The sequence below is a fragment of the Halichoerus grypus genome, chromosome 7 (genome assembly GCF_964656455.1).
Source record: "Halichoerus grypus chromosome 7, mHalGry1.hap1.1, whole genome shotgun sequence".
NCBI lineage: Eukaryota > Metazoa > Chordata > Mammalia > Carnivora > Phocidae > Halichoerus > Halichoerus grypus.
This window is the reverse complement of record NC_135718.1, coordinates 81,920,909-81,941,810: the sequence shown is the minus strand read 5'-3', so window position 1 is coordinate 81,941,810 and position 20,902 is coordinate 81,920,909. Positions and strand designations below refer to the sequence as shown.

At 38.8% G+C, this 20,902-nt stretch overlaps 1 protein-coding gene across 7 annotated transcripts in view; it reads left to right on the top strand.

The window, feature by feature from the left end:
• Nucleotides 1–20,902, top strand: part of PCDH15 (protocadherin related 15) — a 1,707,782-nt gene that overhangs the window by 1,211,781 nt on the left and 475,099 nt on the right. For all 7 annotated transcript variants that reach the window (XM_078077809.1, XM_078077807.1, XM_078077810.1 and 4 more), the window contains 2 exons: nt 3,619–3,729; nt 16,597–16,767. In XM_078077809.1, coding sequence (XP_077933935.1) covers nt 3,619–3,729; nt 16,597–16,767 — 282 coding nt within the window. The remainder of the gene's footprint in view (nt 1–3,618; nt 3,730–16,596; nt 16,768–20,902) is intronic.

Genomic DNA, 20,902 nt, shown 5'->3' with positions numbered 1-20,902 from the left:
GGTGCAATCCCAGGACCCTGAGATCATAACCTGAGCTGAAATCAAGAGTCAGATACTGAACCAACTGAGCCACCCAGGCGCCTTTAGCCACAAATTAATTTAAATCATTTTTGAGCCAATATCTAAAAATCATGAAATTTCACATTCACATCTAGATTTCCCTTCTATCTTAAGAAATAGAAATATGACAACTCGGGCCCTGACTTCCAAATAAACCTGTCTAGTGTATCCAGGGGTCTTTTTTTTTTTTTCCCCAGCTAGTATAATCCTCAGGTCTGAATGTTCCACATTTTTAGAGTTTGCCTATCTTTCCTGAGTTTTCCTGTGGTCTCACCTGCACTGAGCATATTATTTACATCTCTGAGGACAGAGTTCAAACAGCTGCTTTAAAATCCTCCTCTGCTTGTCCTAACATTGGTCTTCCCTGATTTTCTCTCCTTCTGAGAAGGGATCCCATTCCCTGGTTCATCATGGGTCCAGTTGTTCTGAACTCCCTCCTGGACCTTGTGAAGGTCATGTTGTGGAGAGACTCTTCTATTATATTCATCTGAGAAGATTTGTCCATGTGTTTGTTTTTAATGTACCAGACAACATCATTGGGCTTGCATTAAAAACCCTCGGGTGCAGCTCGAAGCTCAGTTCTATATGCTTTCTTAGTGCACCTGTTCGAGTCGGCCTCTGCTCTGGAGGTCACCCACAGACTCCAACACAGCTTACATGTGACATTTGTTCTCTCCCTTCCTGGCTTTCTCCTTCTAAGGCCCCCTCTCACCTTCCATCAGCATTGGTGGTCCCAAAAATCTCTCCCCTGATGCTTCAGGCCAGATGGACTTTCTATCAGAATTTTGACTGCCCCTCGAGGCACTAGCTACTGTAAAACAGCAAGGTCACCCACGTTGTCTCTTCTTTCAAGTGTGTGAGATCTCCCAGAGTATGTCTGCTTTGGTTATCTCTCTAGGGGTGTCTGGTATTCTTTGTTTTTTTGCACTTAGTCCAGAGTTCATAGGTGTTGTTTGTGGAAAGACTAAGCCAAGGAGGAGATCATCAACCATATAGAAGCAGAACAATCAATTCCCAATCAGTTCATTTCTTCAGTATATCTTTAGAAGACTAGTAGGCATAGTCCTTTTTCTTGCTGAACCATTCTGGTTTTTCTGTCTTAGGAGCAGCAACAATGATACAATCATTTCAAAGTTCTAATGACAACAGGAGAACATCCTTCATTTCATCGATTGCTGTGGATCTGCAGTGATGAGCTATCAGCTCGTTACCCACTGGTACTAGTTTATAACCAGAAACACGGACATTTCAAGTCTGTGTCAGGCTGATTGCTCTTTAAGGGAAAGAGAACTGGAGAAACTATTAAGAAGTGGTTTATTCATCTCTGTATTTTTAAAAAGAGGATAACTTTCTAATAAGAACATATATGAGTATATCCTCATGTCTGTGTGTTCCAAAATATCAGAGAAACAAAAATATAATATCACTTGAAATTATTATGTTGAAGACTCAGCAAACGTAGCAGATATCAATTACTGTTACTATATGCCACCACTGATCTTTGAGACAAGTTTCAGGGGTTAACGTGGTGTTTTAGTTATCTATTACCGTGTGACAAACCATCACAAATTTACTGTCTTAAAACAACACATACTCATTTTTGTAGTTTCTGTGACTTAAGAGTCTAGACTCAGCTTGGCTCTCACAAGGTTGCAGTCTGGGTGTTGACCAGATTAGTTCTCCTATGGAGGCTCAACTAAGGAAGAATTTCCTTCCAGAGAAACTCAGACTGCTGTCAGAATTCATTTCTTTATGATTTTAAGACAGATGGCATTGGCTTCTTGCTGACTTTGGCTAGAAGCTGCTCCCACCTCTGAGAGACCACACTGAGTTCCTCGGCTGTATACCCCCTGAGTCCTGCAAGGAGAGTGTCTAGACCCAGGCTGTTTGCAAGATGGAGTCATCCATGACACTATGTAGCCACAAGAGTGACAGTTTATCGCCTATGCCGTATCCTTGGTTAGAAGCAGGTCACACTCAAGGGGAGGTTTTACACAAAGGCATGAGATGCCTATCAGGAAGTGGGGATAGACAGGACTCCCTCAGGAATCTGTCACAGCTACTATTATGTTCAGCATTATTGTCATCATTTTTGAATGTTGTATAAACAGATCTACTTCAAAAGGTATTTTTTTAATGAACTTACACAAAATAGAGGGGATGAAGTTTCTATTCCGGTCTTAATACAGGCCAAATTGAAGATGGTCACTTGTATTATTAGTATCTTTGTACCCTACCTGTATTTTCTTATGATGTGCATGAACATTTATACTAGATGTGGAATATAGAAGAATCAGGCATTTGTACTATCCAAAATCATAAAAGTTTAATTACCAATGTTGCAAACTCATCACTAAAACAAAGCACACTTTTATTTAACCCATGAGCAAAATCAGAATAGTTAAAATTGAGCTTTCTTTTCTTTTTTTTCTTCTTTTTTTTCCTTTTCTTTTGCCATCATTTTCATTGAATTTTATCTAAAATAAATAAGGAATGAGTTTAGGGATGAATAGCTGCTAAACTGATTGCATTTTTTTTTTTTTTTTTTTAGAATTTATTTATTTGACAGAGGGAGACACAGCGAGAGAGGGAACACAAGCAGGGGGAGTGGGAGAGGGAGAAGCAGGCTTCCCGCAGAGCAGGGAGCCCAATGCAGGGCTCGATCCCAGGACCCCGGGATCACGACCCAAGCCGAAAGCAGATGCCCAACGACTGAGCCACCCAGGCGCCCCTGAACTGATTGCATTTAAAGCAAAAGCATTTATGCTGGTTTCCAAAAGCTTCTGGTTCTTCCTCTCTTTGAAGATAGGCCAGGAGTGCCTTTTTTTTTTTTTTTTTTTTTTTTTTCCAGTCAGAAGAATGACCTGCTCTGGGTAATGATGTGTGAGCTCACAGGACCAAGTACAAATCACCATTGCCCTCCTCCTCCCATCCCCCTCCCCTCCTCCTCCCCTGACACCAGTCTTAAAAAAAGGATATTATATAGAAATCACAAATTGCAATGTTTGAACTCTTTGTTGATAAAACAAATGGTGGTAACAGGGAAAATTTCCAGATACCCAAACTTTGATTTAGAAGTATCCTGGGGCTATTGATGGGTAACCCTAAAAATATACAAAAAACTGTCACAGGAAATAAGTTTTGTGGTTATTATCAAAATGACTCTGGTGAAACCCATTGATCAACATGCAAAGTTTTTAAAAATGACGAGAGTATTGGGGGCGCCTGGATGACTCAGTCAGTGAAGCGGCCGACTCTTGGTTTCAGTTCAGGTTATGATGTCAGGGTCCTGGGAGAGAGCCCTAGTTGGTTCTATGCTCAGCGGGAAGTCTGCTGGAGATTCTCTGCCTCTGCCCCTCCCTCCCTCTTTCGCTCTCTCAGATAAATAAATACATCTTTAAAAAATGATAGTATTAAATATGAAGCTTACAGGCAATATTCTATTTTCAGATGATAAGCATGCTCTCTAGAACTTTCAAAAGACTAGGTCGCAACACTGCATTCTCTAATTCATCTTATATTTGAAGGAGTTGATTCTGTATCTTTCCCTATTTGCAGACATCTAATGACACCTTCGAAATTCCCCTCATGTTAACTGGAAATGTGGTGTTAAGGAAGAGGCTCAACTATGAAGATAAGACTCAGTACTTTGTCATCATCCAAGCTAATGTGAGTATTCAATTTCCCTAGCTTCCCTCTGGGGAACTTATGAAGTAAAGAATGCGCCCGAAATATATAAGTGCTCTCAGAGTGCTTGGTGTAGTTTATGGGCTGGACAGGGTAGGCTGCCCACAGCGTAATTTGTATATTATATTCTTCTAGATGGGGAGTGGGATGGAAGGGGGCAGAAGGATTGTTTCTCCTCACTGTTTCCTTCCCTCTGAATCACTCATACCCACTCTTCAATAATTTGCCTTCAGTTCACACTGAAGTATTTCTCAAAGTGTGATAGATGGAATGTCAGCAGCAGAATCACCTTGGGAGGATATTAAACATGCAGATTCCTGGACCCAACCTCAGACCCTCTGAATAAAAATTCAAAGGGTAGGGGCGCCTGGGTGGCTCAGTCATTAAGCGTCTGCCTTCGGCTCAGGTCATGGTCTCAGGGTCCTGGGATCGAGCCCCGCATCAGGCTCCCTGCTCTGCGGAAAGCCTGCTTCTCCCTCTCCCACTCCCCCTGCTTGTGTTCCCTCTCTCGCTGTGTCTCTCTCTGTCAAATAAATAAATAAAATCTTTAAAAAAAAAAAAAATTCAAAGGGTAGAAGTGGAATGCTTGCATTTTTATTAACTCCCCAGGGAATTCCAGAGTACACTAAAGGAAGAGAAAAACCTTCCAATCGGCAATCTTCTCTCCCATGGCTGCCATTTCTTGAATAGTTGCTCACTAGGTGTCAGCGACTGGGACCATAACCAGGATGTGTGCACAGTAGGAACAGAACATCAGAAAACAGTCTTACATAATATGGGCTTTTTAAAAAAAATTATTTATTTATTTGAAAGACAGAGAATGAGAGAGAGAGAGCACATGAGAGAGGGGAGGGTCAGAGGGAGAAGCAGACTCCCTGCCGAGCAGGTAGCCTGATGCAGGACTCAATCCCGGGACTCCAGGATCATGACCTGAGCTGAAGGCAGTCGCTTAACCAACTGAGCCACCCAGGCGCCCCATAACATGGACTTTTATTATCATTTTAATAAAATCCCTAGATTCTTGTGGATCAAGGGTTGGTTTGACAGCTCAAGTATATCACCAAGGACTCAGGTTACTTCTCTCCTTACATTGTGCCCCTTTCCTGAAATTTGGTTATTTTTCCAATGCCTTATTTGTCAGGGGCTAGTAAATCCCACAGCCATAAGCATCACAACTGCATTTCAAGTCTGAGGGTAAGCAGGTGGAAAGAGGGCAAAACTAGGACTCCTCTTATGTTTGTTTATTCCTCCTTTGTCTGCAAGGAAACTCTTCCTGAGTCCTCTTCCATCCAATGTCCCCTCCCAGCCTGGGATCCCAGGAGGCAGCATAGAGAAGGGAGGTTGAGGAAGATTGTATGTAGCAAAGGGGAATGAGGTAATCACCTCTGGATTACACCAAGTTCTCTGCATCTCCTGGAGCTGGACACACTGATAACCCTGGGGACCTTGGCCGGGAGAAGAAGGAGGAGGAGAGGGGGAGGAGGAGGAAGGAAGGAGAAGGGGAAGAAGAGTTTGTTAACAAGAAGAATGGGGCTAGTACTTCAGCAAACAACTGATAGGTCTGGCTACAGATAGCTTCCAATATTGACGAAGGTCCATAGCAAGTGACAGGATCATGTTCTGAAAAGGTTATTAGACCCCGAAGCCAACCTCTGCCTTTAAGGGCTCCTAAGCATTGTCATCCTACTCATGTGGCAGAACAGGAAGACAGCAGAGAGGGGCAAAAGGAAATCATCGTCCGCCAGCTCTTCTGAACCAGTTTATATGCAACAAGGTGTCACTCAATGGCATTTTTGCCCAAAAGATATTTTGCCAGAAAGGGGGGGGGATTTTGTCTGTGTATATTTATATTAATATCATTTTATATATTTATAATATATAAATATATTTACTTATATATAAATATAATTATTTTATGTAACATATATAATATATATAAATTTATCTGTTATATATAGTAGGTAGGTAGTAGATATAGATACATAGATAGAAATCTAATTTTTGAAGCCAAATCTCTAGATTTACGTTCAAAATTCTCCAGTTGGTTGTTTTTCAATTGATTGTCTTGGTGTCCAGGGGTAGAGGCTAAAGTGGAGACAGACAGCAGATATAAGAAAAAGTAAAATCTACTGGCCTCTCAGTAGATTGAGTAGATTTGAGTTCCTCAAAACCCTGAAATCTTTCTTTTTATAGATTATTTCCATGCAAGTAAAAATGAGAAGAAAAAATACAGTTTCCCTTGCCTGACTCAGAATCTCTAATAAAATGTAGGGAAAAGTAAGATTGCTCTGGAATGCATCTGAAAACAGTTTTTATTGTGCTATTTAAAATGAGTTGCTTTTTTTTTTTAAAGAAACTCAAGCTAAAACATCTGAGTTGCTATTTAATTTAAAATATTTATAAAGACACCTGAAACAATTTGTATGCAATTTGCTAGACTGCCCATAAGTGAGGGAGGGAGTGTTAAATTTTTAGCATTTCAGGGATAAAATTATGAAATAGAAGGATATGCATGAATCATCGAAAGGAAGGGATGGAATTGGCAAGAAATTAAAGAAAGGGTTAATTTATCTGTAACAATTTTTATTATAAACTTAAATCAGACAGTATAAAATGTGAATGTTAAATATAGGAGATTAGAAGCTTTTTGGTGTTTTTAAAAATTTTCAGAGCGATATCCTTTTAATGATTTTAGAATATACCAAAATTAGGATGCATTATAATTAACCCAACTATACTTTCCATTTTTTTGTTTTTTGGCATGGGATGATATCTACCCTCATGACTCTCGTGAGAGGCAGTGAGTGCAATATTGTGGCAAAAGCATGAATTCTCGAACCACCATTACCTGGATTTAAATGCCAGTGCTGCCATTGACTAGCTGGGTGACTTTGGGCAGATGTTGTACCTCAGTTTCCTACCTAGTAAAATGACGATATTAATAAAACACACCACATAGACTTCTTGTGAAGATTAGCAAGTTAACAACCACAAATAATACTTAAGACAAATGCTTGGAATATATTCTCATATCGTTACAGTATTCTATAAACTACTTAACTACTGGCACTTCATAGTTCAAAAATGGATCATTTAGGGGCTCCTGGGTGACTCAGTCAGTTAAGTGTAAGCATCTGACTCTTGATTTGGGCTCAGGTCATGATCTCAGGGTCCTGGGATGGAGCCTTGCGCCTGGCTCCGCACTCAGCTGGGAATCTGCTTAAGATTCTCTCCCTCTGTCCCTCCCCCATTGCTCACATACTCTCTTTCTCTCTCAAATAAATAAATAAAATCTTTTAAAAAATGGATAATTTAAAAATGGAATTACTATGAGAAACTTATGTTTATTATGAATGTATAAGCATATACTTTTAATCTTACTAAATAGCACCATATTATTTTCCAAAGTATTACAACACATCACTCCCCCCCAACAAATGGTGAAGAATTCTTCATTGCCTCTACATCTTAGACACATAATTTACTTAAAACAGTGGGTTGTTGGAACTGAAAAGCTGACTCCTACTTGCTTAAGGACCGATTGTGGGTCTCTTCCCAGCTCCAAGTTCAATGACCTCACATTTGTGGTCATGGTGGTAGAGCCTAGAGTATGGAAAGTGACAAATGCTACAAATCAGAGCTTCTTCTCTCAGAGAGATGGTTGTTAAACATGGACTGCTTTGTATATGCCAACGTCTATGTCGGGGAGCAAGAATCCCTGTCCTCTCCAAAGGTCCTTCTAGCTGGACTCAGGATCAAATTGACATGAGACAGATTCACAGACAAAAATCAAATGTAATAGGTGTACATATGGGGAATCCACACAGATGTGGAAATTCCAAAGGCATTCAGGCAGGATGAGGTCTCTGTGTCATCCTGAACTAGGGAGAAGGGGGTGGGGGTCTGGGGCTTCAGAGGAAAGGGATGCACTTCATAGGATGATAAGAAAAGCATATGTCTGATAATTAGATGTTTGCTCTACCATACAGGTGGGTCACTCAGGTAAAATTTATCTCTGTTAATAACTTTTATTCTGGGAGACCCCAATTTAGGTTCTTCCTTAAGAGAAGGACAGAATTTATCTTGAGTCTGCCCAGTCTCAGGTGCCTTCAGCTCACAATATGCCAAAGCTGTACATTTGCAGGGGGGGTGCTGTCCTGAACCCCTTCATCTATATAATTTATATTTTTATATTTATATAGAATCATGAAATCCACAGATTGTTATATGTTTCTGATTATATTTTTATATTCTTTGGGTTTTTTAATTATTGTCAATGGTATGTAAATCAATGTACATTGTAGATCATGTACATTAAAACCTACATTATTCTCTTGAAGTCATAAAGAGAGTGGAAATATGAGCGATTGATTTTGATTTTAAAGTAGATGGTACCTAAGAGGGTAGAGGTCTGATGATAAATTACTGAAATCACTCAGTTTGGATCTGGCTTTACTTATGGTACAAAGATTTGATTGATGTGCAAAGGAAACTATTCAAATTTCACATAATTAGGAAGTTTCTTTTTATCCATGTGGGCATGTTGTTACTCTTAAATAAGCCAGGAGAGTTTTGGTTAGCATAAATAAGAAAACTTGTCACTCGTTTTATTGAGAATATTTGCAACATTATTACCCATGGTTCATTTTAAATATGAATATGCAATGAGGGAATGATTATTTCTAGAAAACAGAAGGAAAAGAAGTCTAAAAAAAGAAAGTTCAGAGATACCCAGAGATCAGTGGGTTTTCTTTCTATTGAAATGTCCAGTATAGTCTGTACCACAAACTCCCAATTTTGATATATTATCCTAAATCACAAAGGAATCAAACTCATCTCTTTATACATAGATATTATTCAAAACCAGCTCTCTTTTGTATTAGCATTATCCTGACGGAAATACTAAGGATTCTTAGGTACTCAAGAGCTCTTGATTAATTGTCAGAAAGAAAAACTTTACATTTAATTTAGAATCATAGCCAGGGTAATTTCTAAGTTACCTTATCAATAACAGGGCAAATTTAATATTTTCTCCAATATCAAAAATCTAGAATAGGGACACTAGTTGTCTTTCATAATAAGATATTATATAATTCCTAAAAATACTATTTCTTTCTTATCTCTGTCTTTTCTCTTAATACTATGAATATTCAGAACAGTATGTAAACATTATAATTATATGGGCTTGGATGTAAAAAAAAATCACTTTGTACACTTTTGGATATCAATTTATGTAAACAACTTTTCAAAACTAGCCCCCACTCTGACCTTCCCTCACCTCTACTTCCTACTAATTGTGGAATAAGTCCTAAATTGTACACCCATTGTTTTTAGCTCTGCCTATTTCCTGGGTGTATTCTGGGGAATAGGAGTGAAATAGGAAGATGATGCTTGGTGGTTAACAAATATAAAATGTTCCAGTTGTAAAGACACGTAAGCATGTGGAGATGTAAAATATCATGTTCTTCTATCTACTAGTATGCATGAAAATTAAGGAAAATTAGGTAAGCATTTCAAACAAACAAACAAAAAAACACTTTCAAGAAAAAAAAAAAACTCACTTCTAAAATGGTTTAGACCTACACAATCTTGTTGCCTATTTTTTCTCGTTTGCATAAAGGAATCTAACAGAATCAAGTTACTCTAGGATAAGTTTTAAATTTTCAGTCAGTGATATCCCATCTATCATCGGTGGGCAGAAGCAAGACAAACACCTCCCTGGTCTTCAGTAACTGAGTCAGGGTTAGAAGACTCAGGGCAACTCTAATTATGTTGCAATTTTTTTTCTTTCTCTACTGCAAATACCTGATAAGGTAATGAGAGAGTCTTTAATATATGTATCAATGAGTCAGTATAGTAGGTGCTTCTAGCCATTTTTTTTTTTTAATCTGCAAACCACTTGAATACTGAGTATGTAAATGTTGGAAGTCTCTATTCTGAGGTTCCTATGGCTCAGCAAGAAATCAGAAGATCAGCATGCCTGTTCCATACTCACTTTAAAACTGAGATTAGTGTAATTTCATAGTATTGGGTAGAGTCTATCTACATCATTCCTGGCCCCACTCCAAACAACCAATATTTAACTTAATACGCTTCTAAATAAGAGCAGGTACTGAGTGAATTAGAAATTAGCATTTATCTCATTTGATCAAAGAATAGTGGGCAATTAAACCATTTTACAGCAAGAAAGCCTTTTAATTGGGATAAAGGGATTGAAGCCTCACTTATCATCTGACAGAGGTGTTTTATTGCCTTAACATTGTCATAGTGTAAATATTTGAAATTTTACAAAAAATGTGCTTGGTAAAAAGTGCGGATTGTGACAATGAATTAGTTATCTCCGAGCTATTTCTAAAAGTAAATATCTTTGAAGTTCTCTGTGCTTAGAAAGAAATTAGTTTTTCCTTGCAAAGTATTGATGAAAATTTCTACTTATTTAGTAAATAATTCATTCAAAGACAGCGGGTGTCTGTGCTATGCTTGCGTATGTTCTAATATGATCCCGAAGAGTTGTACACCGTGTTGCCATCATCTGGGGCCAGAGGACTGGAGGCTTTCAATAAAGATGCTAAAGATTCCAGGACCATGTCAGTGTGGCTTTCCTGAGAAACACTGATGGAATGTTCCAGCTAGGTCACATCCCACACTTTCCTGAATATTTCTTATGGCTTTCTTGATTCAATGTTGAAGATACATGTGTGCTTTTAAATTCCGGCATTTCAGCTTTGACGCTGGATTGTTCTTTGTATCACCTGCAATTCCTTGCACAGCTGAACTCACAATAGTTAAATAGTGACTTGTTTTTATGGCATCTAATTAAAGGTTTCATGTAATGTTAGCAAAAGTGTAAGTGACATGTGAAAGAATAATACACGTTGAGAAAATATAAAGTAAACAAACTTGAATAACTTTTAAGAGATATATTCTTGCTTGCCAGTTATAGCTATAGTTTCTAAATCAATGAAATATTGTCTTATTTTTAAATATTTTGAAATGAAAAATATTTTAATCTCATAAAGGAAATAAGAGAAATGAGGAATGAAGTGGGAGAAAGGAATTTGGGGGGGCAGTTTTTAATATGTTTTGGATTCTCACATAGCAATGAATGGAAATATAGACTTCAGAAAATCATATAAAACATTCATGCAAGTAATTATGTTTTATTTATACCACTCCCAATTTAGAATGGTATTTCTTTTATCTAGAACAGTCTTGAGCAGTAACATTTTACTAGAAAGAGCAAAAGGTTCTTTTCATTTCGGTTTTTATCTGAATTGCCAGGGGCTATGTTTTAGATGAATTTTTTAGATCAAATTTGGTTCTAAACTAGGAGAAGTACTAAGGCTTTCCATGGGCTTACACGAGAGCAGTGTTCAGGAGAACTACTTCCATTTTTCCTTATGTTTTATAATAAATTTTAACAACAAATTGTGGGGAGGCTCCACATGTGTAGAGAGGCAGCTGGTATCTTTTCAGTGCTACCTGTCTGTTTATAGAGATGAAGGGGAGCAGGATACATCACCCCAAAATACACCTCCCTGGCATAAGGATTATTTTAGGCTGATTATGTTTTCAAACCAGCAAACAACAGAGGAGCTCTGAAAACCATGTAGAAACCCTTCCCTGTTGGAAGAGCACTTTGCACTTAGACAGGAAGTCTCCACCTGCAAGGTCATCCCTCTCCCACCAGGAAGATGAGAATGACTGAATCTGGACAAGCTCCCGTCTGTGGGGAGGGTCTGGACGTGCACCTGCAAGACAGCGACTCCCGTGTTGACTGTGCTTTGCCTGAAAACCTGGCTCTCCCCCACCCCCACATCTTCTTTAGTCTTTAGCTGGAGTTGGTATTTAAGGTGATAGCTTTGGCCATTTGGGGGAGTTACTCAGTTTTCCTGGTATCTGTGTGTCTACAGTAGGTGTACATATCATTAAACTGCTTGGGCTTTTCTCCTGCTAATTTGTTTTCTATTACATGAGGTCTCAGCCAAGAAGCTAGAAGGGTGGAGAGAAAATTATTTTTCTTCCCTGACAGTCTACATTATGTATTTTGGGAATGATACATACACCCACCCTTATTCACTTGTACCCATATGATGGAGTAGTGACAATGACCCAAAGAGGTAGAGAACAGTGAGATTTGTTGCCGACAGACTGAAGGAAAGAGTTTGGATAAATACTCTACTCTGTCTACTACAGTGACTTGGTGATGGCATATGAGGGGTAACCTTGTGTGGCATACAAGTGTAGAAATACTGCTTCTGAGTATGAAAACATTTTGCCACATCCATACCATGTAAAATGTAATTTATCTAATATTTTTTATAAACTTAGGTTGATTTGGTCTTTTGAAAGACTTCATCCCAAGCAATCATAATTTTAAAATGGTAAGTTTGATAAGCCAGTTGTAGTTTTTAAAATTTAAAATAAATCCATGAATTTATGCCAAATTAAGATTTTTCAACAAAATAGTGGTTGCTGGCGGGGGGGGGGATGGGCAAATGGGTGAAGGGGAGTGGGAGATACAGGTTTCTTGTTATGGAATTAATAAGCCATGGAAATAAAAAGCAAAGCATAGGAAATACCATCAATGATATTATAGTGATGCTGTGTGATGGCAGAGGTACTACACTTGTGGTTAGCACCGCATAACATTACATGTTGAATCACTATAGTACATCTGAGACTAATATGCCTTCAATAAAAAAAAAAAGATTTTTCTATATGTACTCACATTTCATACATGTAAACAGTATATATTTTTTTAAGATTTTATTTATTTATTTGACAGAGAGAGACACAGCGAGAGAGGGAACACAAGCAGGGGGAGTGGGAGAGGGAGAAGCAGGCTTCCCGCTGAGCAAGGGAGCCTGATGCAGGGCTCGATCCCAGGACCCTGGGATCATGACCTGAGCCGAAGGCAGACGCTTAATGACTGAGCCACCCAGGCGCCCCTAAACAGTATAATTTTAAAGGCTAACTTGTGGACCACCAAAATTATCTCACGTACCATTTAGTGTTCGTACTGTACTTTCAACTGTTTTGAATATAATGAGCAGACAGGGAAAATTTACAACAATTAAAGAAGGACTTCTTAAAAATCTGTATACCCTGTAAATTCAGCCAATCATAATTATTACTCTAATCTTGTAGTCATTAATCTCAGTTATAGTTTCCCCTTTTTTGAGAAGGGGGAATTATATTTTCCTCCATGCTCTTCCATGTACTAATTGGGGACTTGCAGATTGCGCTGACAAAAGACCGAGTAACAGGGCAAAATCCTTCCCATGCATATGCGGCAAGCAGGAATGGCTCCCTGAAGTGCTAAGGACCAGGGTCTGCAACCTACCTTTCTGGGGAAGCAGGGAGAAGAGGTTTCTGTGGGAACACATGGGTTTCTAATGAGAATGAGCAGGAGATAAGAATGTTGTGATAACGTGTGTTCATGTAGGAGTTACTGCTTGCTAGTTCGGTTTGTTTTCCCGATGGCCATAACCATTCATGGCATCTTCGTTTCCAGAAATTTCTGTTTTTTAGTGAGATAAAAGAAGACTTCTTTCTGTATATGTTCAATCTCAAATATCATTAAAATAGCCTTTATATCAACTCTGAAACTCTTAGTGGTCTTCACACTCTGGAAATTTAAACATTTTTCCCCACGATTTGACCACACTCTGTCTTATAATGGTTCTAAACACTAGAGAAGCTGGAGTCCCAGAGTTATTGTATTCCTAAATGGTTGTATAGGCAAAATTCCACCAACAAAGATTTTTCAGCCTTCTGAGATTTTACCCTAGAACCCTTCCTTACAACATTTCTTGAGCAACGAGATTGGGAAAGAACATAACTGAAATGCAGAGTTCTGCACAAAGCTTGAGAGTATTTTTAACTGGTAAGCAAATATCGATGTCTGGTAAATGTCACACAGGAAAACACTAAGCAACATAAAATAAAATGTCAGTCCATTCATATATTACTTTCTTAACATGCAGTGTAATATTAGTGTCAGGTGTACAATATAGTGATTCAACGCTTCCATACCTCACCCCATGCTCATCACAAGTGCCCTCCTTAATCCCCAGCACCTGTTTCCCCTACCCCCCATCCCCACTGGTAACCGAGTATATTACTTTAAAAAAAAAATCAATGAGGTAAATGCACATACCATAAAATTAGCCACTGTAAAGTGAACAGTTCAGTGGCATTTGGCACATTGACGCTGTTGTGCTTCTGCCACCTCTATCCGTCCCCCAAACATTTCATCCCAAAAAGAAGCCTTACACTCCTCAAGCCTTCTTTCCCCACCCCTGCTCTCTCAGCCCCTGGCAGTCACCAATGTGTCTGGGTGGCTTTACCTATTCTGGATGTTTCATGTTTTTATCTGGTGTTTTTCACTTTGCATTAATGTGTGCAATGTTTATCCATGTTGTAGTGTATGTCAGTACTTCATTCCTTCTCGTGGCTGTGCCATTGTGTGTGTGTATCCCAAATATATATATATATTTTGTTATATATATATATATATTTATATATTTATATTATATATATATAATTTATATATATATATATATATATATATATAAAACAAAATTTGTCTACCCATTCATTCATTGGTGGATATTTTGACTGCTGCCAACTTTTGGCCATGGTGAATAGTGCTGCTATGAACATGAATGTAAGTATAATTACTTTTTGGAGTTGTACAGAATAGAATTTTAAGGAGACAGAAAAAAATGGAATAAGTTTTCAAAATAACAAAATGCTATGAAAGTAAAGACACTCTAGATTCCACCATAATGAACGACAAACCACCACCACTCTCACAGTGGGTGTTCTGGACAGAGATGACTTGGGTCCGATGTTTTTTCCTTGTGTCCTCCTGCTGAACTCTCTTTAGATACATATAATCAATGTAAATGAAATGTAATGTAATGAAATCACTTCTACTCTTGAACATGGGCTGCACATAGTGTTTTTTTTCCCCAAAGAAATGAAAAGGGAAAAAAGAGTAAATTGACAATGGGGAAATCTCATGAACACAATCTCAACCAGGTGATCAAGGTTAGCATAAAGGATGAGTTGTGTTGATAATATATACTCTTGATATAATGTGCTGACAGGACACTGGACCTCTATGGTCTCCCTCCCCAAAATGCTTCCCCCCCGTCTGATCTTGAGACGAACATCAAAGTCCCCACTGAAGAACACTCTACAAAATGCCTGGCTAGTACTCAACATTGTCAAGGTAACCAAAAACAAGGGAAGTTGGAGAAATTTTCAGAGCCAAAAGGAGCCTGAGAAGACATGATGGCTACATGTAGGCGGGTCCCGGATGGGATCCTGGGATGGAAAACGCATGTCAGAAACTAGCAATGTCTCTGCAGAAGGGATCATAGTAACAATGTATCCTCAAAGCGAAAAGTACTGGGCCAGCTGAGGAAGGAAGACCTTCCTGTTTCAATAAGAAGGACCCGGAATGCAGTTTGAGCTCAAGTCCACTGAAAGAAGGGCTAGAGCATTGCTAAGAGTCCAGATGGGAGTTCTCCTCACAAGAATTTTTTTTTTCTTTTTTTTTTTCTGTGCCTGTATGAGATGATAGATGCTAACTAAACCTATTGTAAAAATCCTTTCACGTATATGTATGTCAAATCATTACATTGCACACCCTAAACTCATGCAGTGCTATATGTCAATTATATCTCAGTAAAACTGGGAAAAACCAAACAAGAAAAAAAAAAAAAAATCCCTGCTCTCTTGGCAATACAATGTGTCGTGGGAAAGAGTGAATGTTGAACAGATAATTGCCATAATTGCTGCAAGGTCACTCTTCCTAGAAACTCTAGTTTTAGAGTCCCAAAGAATGAAGAAGCAAAATAAAAAATATCATCTAGAAGCTCAGAAAACTAGTTTATTTCAGTGACAACAGTGCACTCCCTGAAGACCAGCAGTGCTGGTCTCAAAATACTTGATAACAGAAATGCTTGTGTGAGCCATTAAACATTTCTCTGTTAAAAGTGCAGCAGACCTGCCAGGTTTTCTTCTCTTCCCTTTTTTCTCCCTTCATTTTACTTTTCTGAGAATTTGGGTTTTTTTTGTTTTTTGTTGTTGTTGTTGTTTGTTTTTAGAAATAACCAAAATTTATCTAAAGTTTTTCTTTAAAAAAAAATATTTATTTGGGAGAGTGTGAGCGAGAGGGAGAGAGAGAAAGAGTGTGAGTGAGAACACGAGTCAGGGAGGGGCAAAGGGAGAGGGAGAAGCAGACTCCCTGCTGAGCAAGGAGCACAATGTGGGACTTGATCCCCCGACCCTGGGATCATGACCTGAGCTGAAGGCAGACGCTTAATGACTGAGCCACCCAGACGCCCCTAAAATTTGTCTACATTGCTTGAAACATCATCAAAAATCAAAGACAGAGCTGGGTGGGCGTGGGGTAGAGGAATCAAGAGCCAACTGTGTTTGCTAAGTGGCCTTCTCAAAGGAAAAGTGACATTGTGTTGTACTTCAAGGATGGGAGATAGTTTCATACCTTGGAGCAAGCCTCCTATGGACCTTAGGCTCCTGCCCTCCCACGGAGACTGAGAGGTGGGGGTCTGTCTTCTTTGGTGATTATGGCTCCCCGATCCTTGAGACAGAGTGCTGGATTATAAAACTGGCAGAAGTTTGAGCTGCAGGAAGATTGCCATCTCAAAGGGCAGAGAAAGCATGTACAGTTGCAAGTTTTCTAAAGTAAATGCCCTAAGAGTGGTTGGGGCCTATAATCGGGAAGAAACCTGTCTACTGTCTAGTCAAGCTGAAGAAAATGTTGGATCCATCTCATTGTTTTTTGTGTTTTTTTCCCTTTTCCTCTCATAGGACCGTGCACAAAATCTGAATGAACGGCGAACCACCACCACTACCCTCACAGTGGACGTTCTGGACGGAGATGACTTGGGTCCTGTGTTTCTTCCTTGTGTCCTGGTGCCAAACACACCTGATTGTCGCCCGCTCACCTACCAAGCCGCCATCCCTGAATTGAGAACTCCGGTAAATGTGCTCGCATTCTTTCCCCTTCACTTATACCTCTTTATCCTCAGTGAGATCCAATTCTAGTAGTTTGTAGACATATTAGCAGAGAAGAGCAAACTTCACTATATGGACATTGAAAGGTATTTATGTCTAAAACCATTTTCAGAGAGTATGGCAAAATTTGGTGACCATGCATTACTGCATCATTTACAAAGTCCGAAGTGTGTCATGATGCACTGTTCATTTGACACTGATTATTTTCTTTTTCCACCTATAAATCATAACCGAGTTCAGTTGCCAACCTATTCTAGGAAACTCCAAGAAATAGCTTCAGCATTTCCTTAAGTTCACCAAATCAACAAACGTAGAGTCCTAAGTCAGAAGACACACGGGCCAACAGGATACTTGTCAGCCTCTTAACATCCTACGATGTTATTGGAGATTGCGCTTGGCTGTTTGGAGGTGGAAGCTAATGAATCCCAAATGCAAATATCTATCCCTTAAAGATGTGTTTTAAAGAAGCAGAAACGTAAGGCATGAATATGTATCTGGTATGCTCGATTTTGCTTCTTTTTTTTTTTTTTTTTTTTTTAAGATTTTTTATTTATTTATTTGACAGAGAGAGAGACAGCGAGAGAGGGAACACAAGCAGGGGGAGTGGGAGAGGGAGAAGCAGGCTTCCCGCCGAGCAGGGAGCCCGATGCAGGGCTCGATCCCAGGACCCTGGGATCATGACCTGAGCCGAAGGCAGACGCTTAACGACTGAGCCACCCAGGCGCCCCTCGATTTTGCTTCTGTTTTGTTTTTGTTTTTGCCTCTTTTTTAAAATTCTAATAGAGCTCTAAGTTGCTGTTAGCCTGGAATTCACACCTCGGACCTAGCTGGGTGATAAATATTTATACCTAAGAATAGAAATTGTAAGGCAAATATAAACTAAAATATCAATTTCTCCCTTAAAAGTAAAAAAAAATAATAATAATTCTCTTTTAGAGAAGCTAAATTCCTAGGGGGTGAATGTCTTTGAAGTTCCTCTGGAAAGCATTCAGCTTTCTGGGTGAGTAACGTGGCTCATGATGTCAGAATTTATTGGAAGGTATTCAATTTTTTTTTCTCAAATGTGTAAGAACTGTGGTTTGGGGTATCCTCTCTGTATTTGAGATGTTTAAAATATGAAAAAAAAAATTCCTTCTCCTAAATGTAAATGACATTGCGTTCTATGCCTGCTAAGGATTCTTCTTATGCAATGTTGCATGTCTGATCCTTACTTTAAGATTTGGTAAATCTTAAATGGCTGAGATTCACTGTTGTGTCTTCCAGCATAAATAACTACTGGTCTATGTGAAGAAAAAAAAAAAAAAAAAAGCTGGAGAAAAAAAAGAATAAAAGTTACGATGTGCACTTAATGAAGAAAAGTATAATTGAATTTTCAGCTCTATGGAGTAAGTTTGAAGACAAAAGGCTAATGTAGAAATTGTGTGGACAAATAGTTGTAGATCACCTAAAGTTATATGTCACGATAGGATTTTGTGGAATATTCCAGTAAGACGACTATTAATGATAGTGAACATTAATTTTTTTCTTGGAAAAACTTAATTGATATTATGAGGAAAAATATTTTAAGTATTTATTTTTGAGTTGATTTATGTAGCTGTCATATCCATGAGGTCCCCAAGAGAAGGGGCATAGTGACACAGTGACTGGAGTTGATGGCTCAGTGCGGTAATGCTAACAGTACTTGATAGCTTGAGGGAAGAGGCACAGGTCGCTGCCCGACAAGCAGAGGGTATTGACTTTGTAAAGCCCTTCTGAGCATCCGTTCCTCTCTCTTCCAGATGGCCGACGGAGCATCTCTCTCATTCCCATTCAGTGCACTATAGATGAGGCCATGCTCCATATTTGGGGGAATGAAAATAAATGGTACTAGGGACTAATGGTTATATAGATTGTTCCATGTGTCATGAACTGGGCAAAAGTCTTCAGGGATATTAACTGCAATCCTGGTGGGTAGCTGCCACTCTTAAGGTCACTTGAGAGATGAGATCTCTGACATAGAGTTTATGTAACTTTTTATGGCCTTACAACGAATACATAAAAAACCATTTTCTTTTAAAATCATGTCTCTTGAATTAAATGCCCTGCTATAAATTCCAGAATGATCAAACTTTATGCTTCATCATCCCTTTTACTAGATTGACCTTTTCTTTAACATTCTGTGAAATGGAGAATTTTAATTTTACATATTTGAATAGTGATGGCAAATATTTATTTATTATAAAGGGTATATTTTTACTGCCACATAGAAAAAATTATATGTACTTGCAGAATTAAGCACCTGTTCTGATTATCAATCACTGCATAAAACAATCACCAAAACCCAGTGGCTTCAAATCACAGTTTTTAAATTTGCTCATAAAAGCTGCAGTTTGGGCGGACTCTGCTCCACGCAGCAGCAGCTGAAGATCCTTACCTGAGGCTTGGGTACCAGTGTTAGAATGGTTCATTTGGCATGTGGATTCTAACTGTTGGCTGGAGCCCAGCCAGGGCTGTGAGCAGAAGCTTCAGTCCCACTCCACGCGGGTCTCCCTCTGGCTGTTGGGGCTTCTCACACCGAGGCATTGGATTCAAGAACTAGCTTCCCAAGGGGATGAGGCAGAACTTGTAGGAATTGGCTTGCAATCTACAGTGTCCCTTCTGTTGTAGTTAAACCTCAGCCAGAGTCAAGGACTATCAGTAGGTACCATGTCCTGATAGGAGGAGTATAGAAGTCACATTGTTAGAACATCTGGGGATGGAAATCTTATTGTGGCAGTTGTTGGAAACTGAAATCTCCCATGGTGTGGACATCAGGCTTCCTGGCTCTTTTCTGCATATGCTGCTTTGGACCCTCCCCACTCCCCCCTCCCCCCACCCGGTTTCACAAGCGTTAAGAACTAGAGCTAGTTTTTGAGCTTCACATTCAAATTGCTGTGTTTATATCTTTCCCTTTCACTAAAAAAAAAAAAAAATTTCCTTTCTTAAAAGTTTCCTTTACATATTTTGCTAAAATTTCTGGAAATTTCAATAAATAAAATCTTGCTATTCAGGGTGAGAGAACTAACCATTTATGTCAGCTAAACAAGACATGATGACTGTAATTACATACTTGCTGATCCTTTTCTGAACTAATTCTTCAAATTTTGAAAGCTTTGACACCTGCTCACCTTCTGTGTTGATGTGAAATTTTCCACCAATTACCTCAGTGGTATTCTTGACTTGAAAAACCATTCTTAGTTCTGCCACAATGCATGCAGAATTTATCAGCTCACAAAAACTTTAAAAGGAAGTCTGGTACAGTGTTTAACTCATGAACCAGGATATAACAAAACTAAAAATCGACTATTTATTGAAATACAAATAACCATGTGTTTATAGAGAAACTTATTCAGTAACTGTTTTATCTGTTTTTCTACAACAGAAGATGGTCTTCACAGACACTAAGATTAATATTATATTGAATATGTAAATACATAGATCTGATGTCTCTAGGGTATTAAAGTAATTTGTCATTCTGAAAATTTCTAAAAAATTCACTTACTAATTTGATAAGTATGTCCTGGCCCCCTGATGTATGCTCAACTCTGTGCTAATTGAGGACATAAGTAGGATGAGATGAATCCTTTTCAGTATTGTGTAAATTTATTCTCACTTTCTGACTCTATGAAGTTGTTATTATGCCTGTCTGGTTGAAGTTTCATGATGTTATGGAAAACTCCCGTAGATTTTGGAGAGTACAGAACCCTCAGCTCTGTTTGTTTTCTCTTGAAGTGCAAAGACACAGCAAATGCTCACACTTTCTTTTCTTTCATGATTGAACAGTCGATCCTGTTTGGTTGGTTGGTTGGTATTTTGCTGAGTAATTTGTCCCTGGAGAGAAACACTGTAGTATTAATATGATATAGATGTATTATCTGTGTGTTTCCTGGATGTACCTCCCTTTACTTAGTGCTTGCCAGAATGGTCATTAGGAGCTAGGATCCACGCTCCAGTGAGCTCTTTGCATCCCTGTTGAGTTGGGTCCCAGGACTGTCTACCTACAAGCACGTGTATATAATCTGTCTTAAAGAACTCTGGTTTTCATGAAACTGTCAAAGACAGGCCCTCTGCTGTATTTATG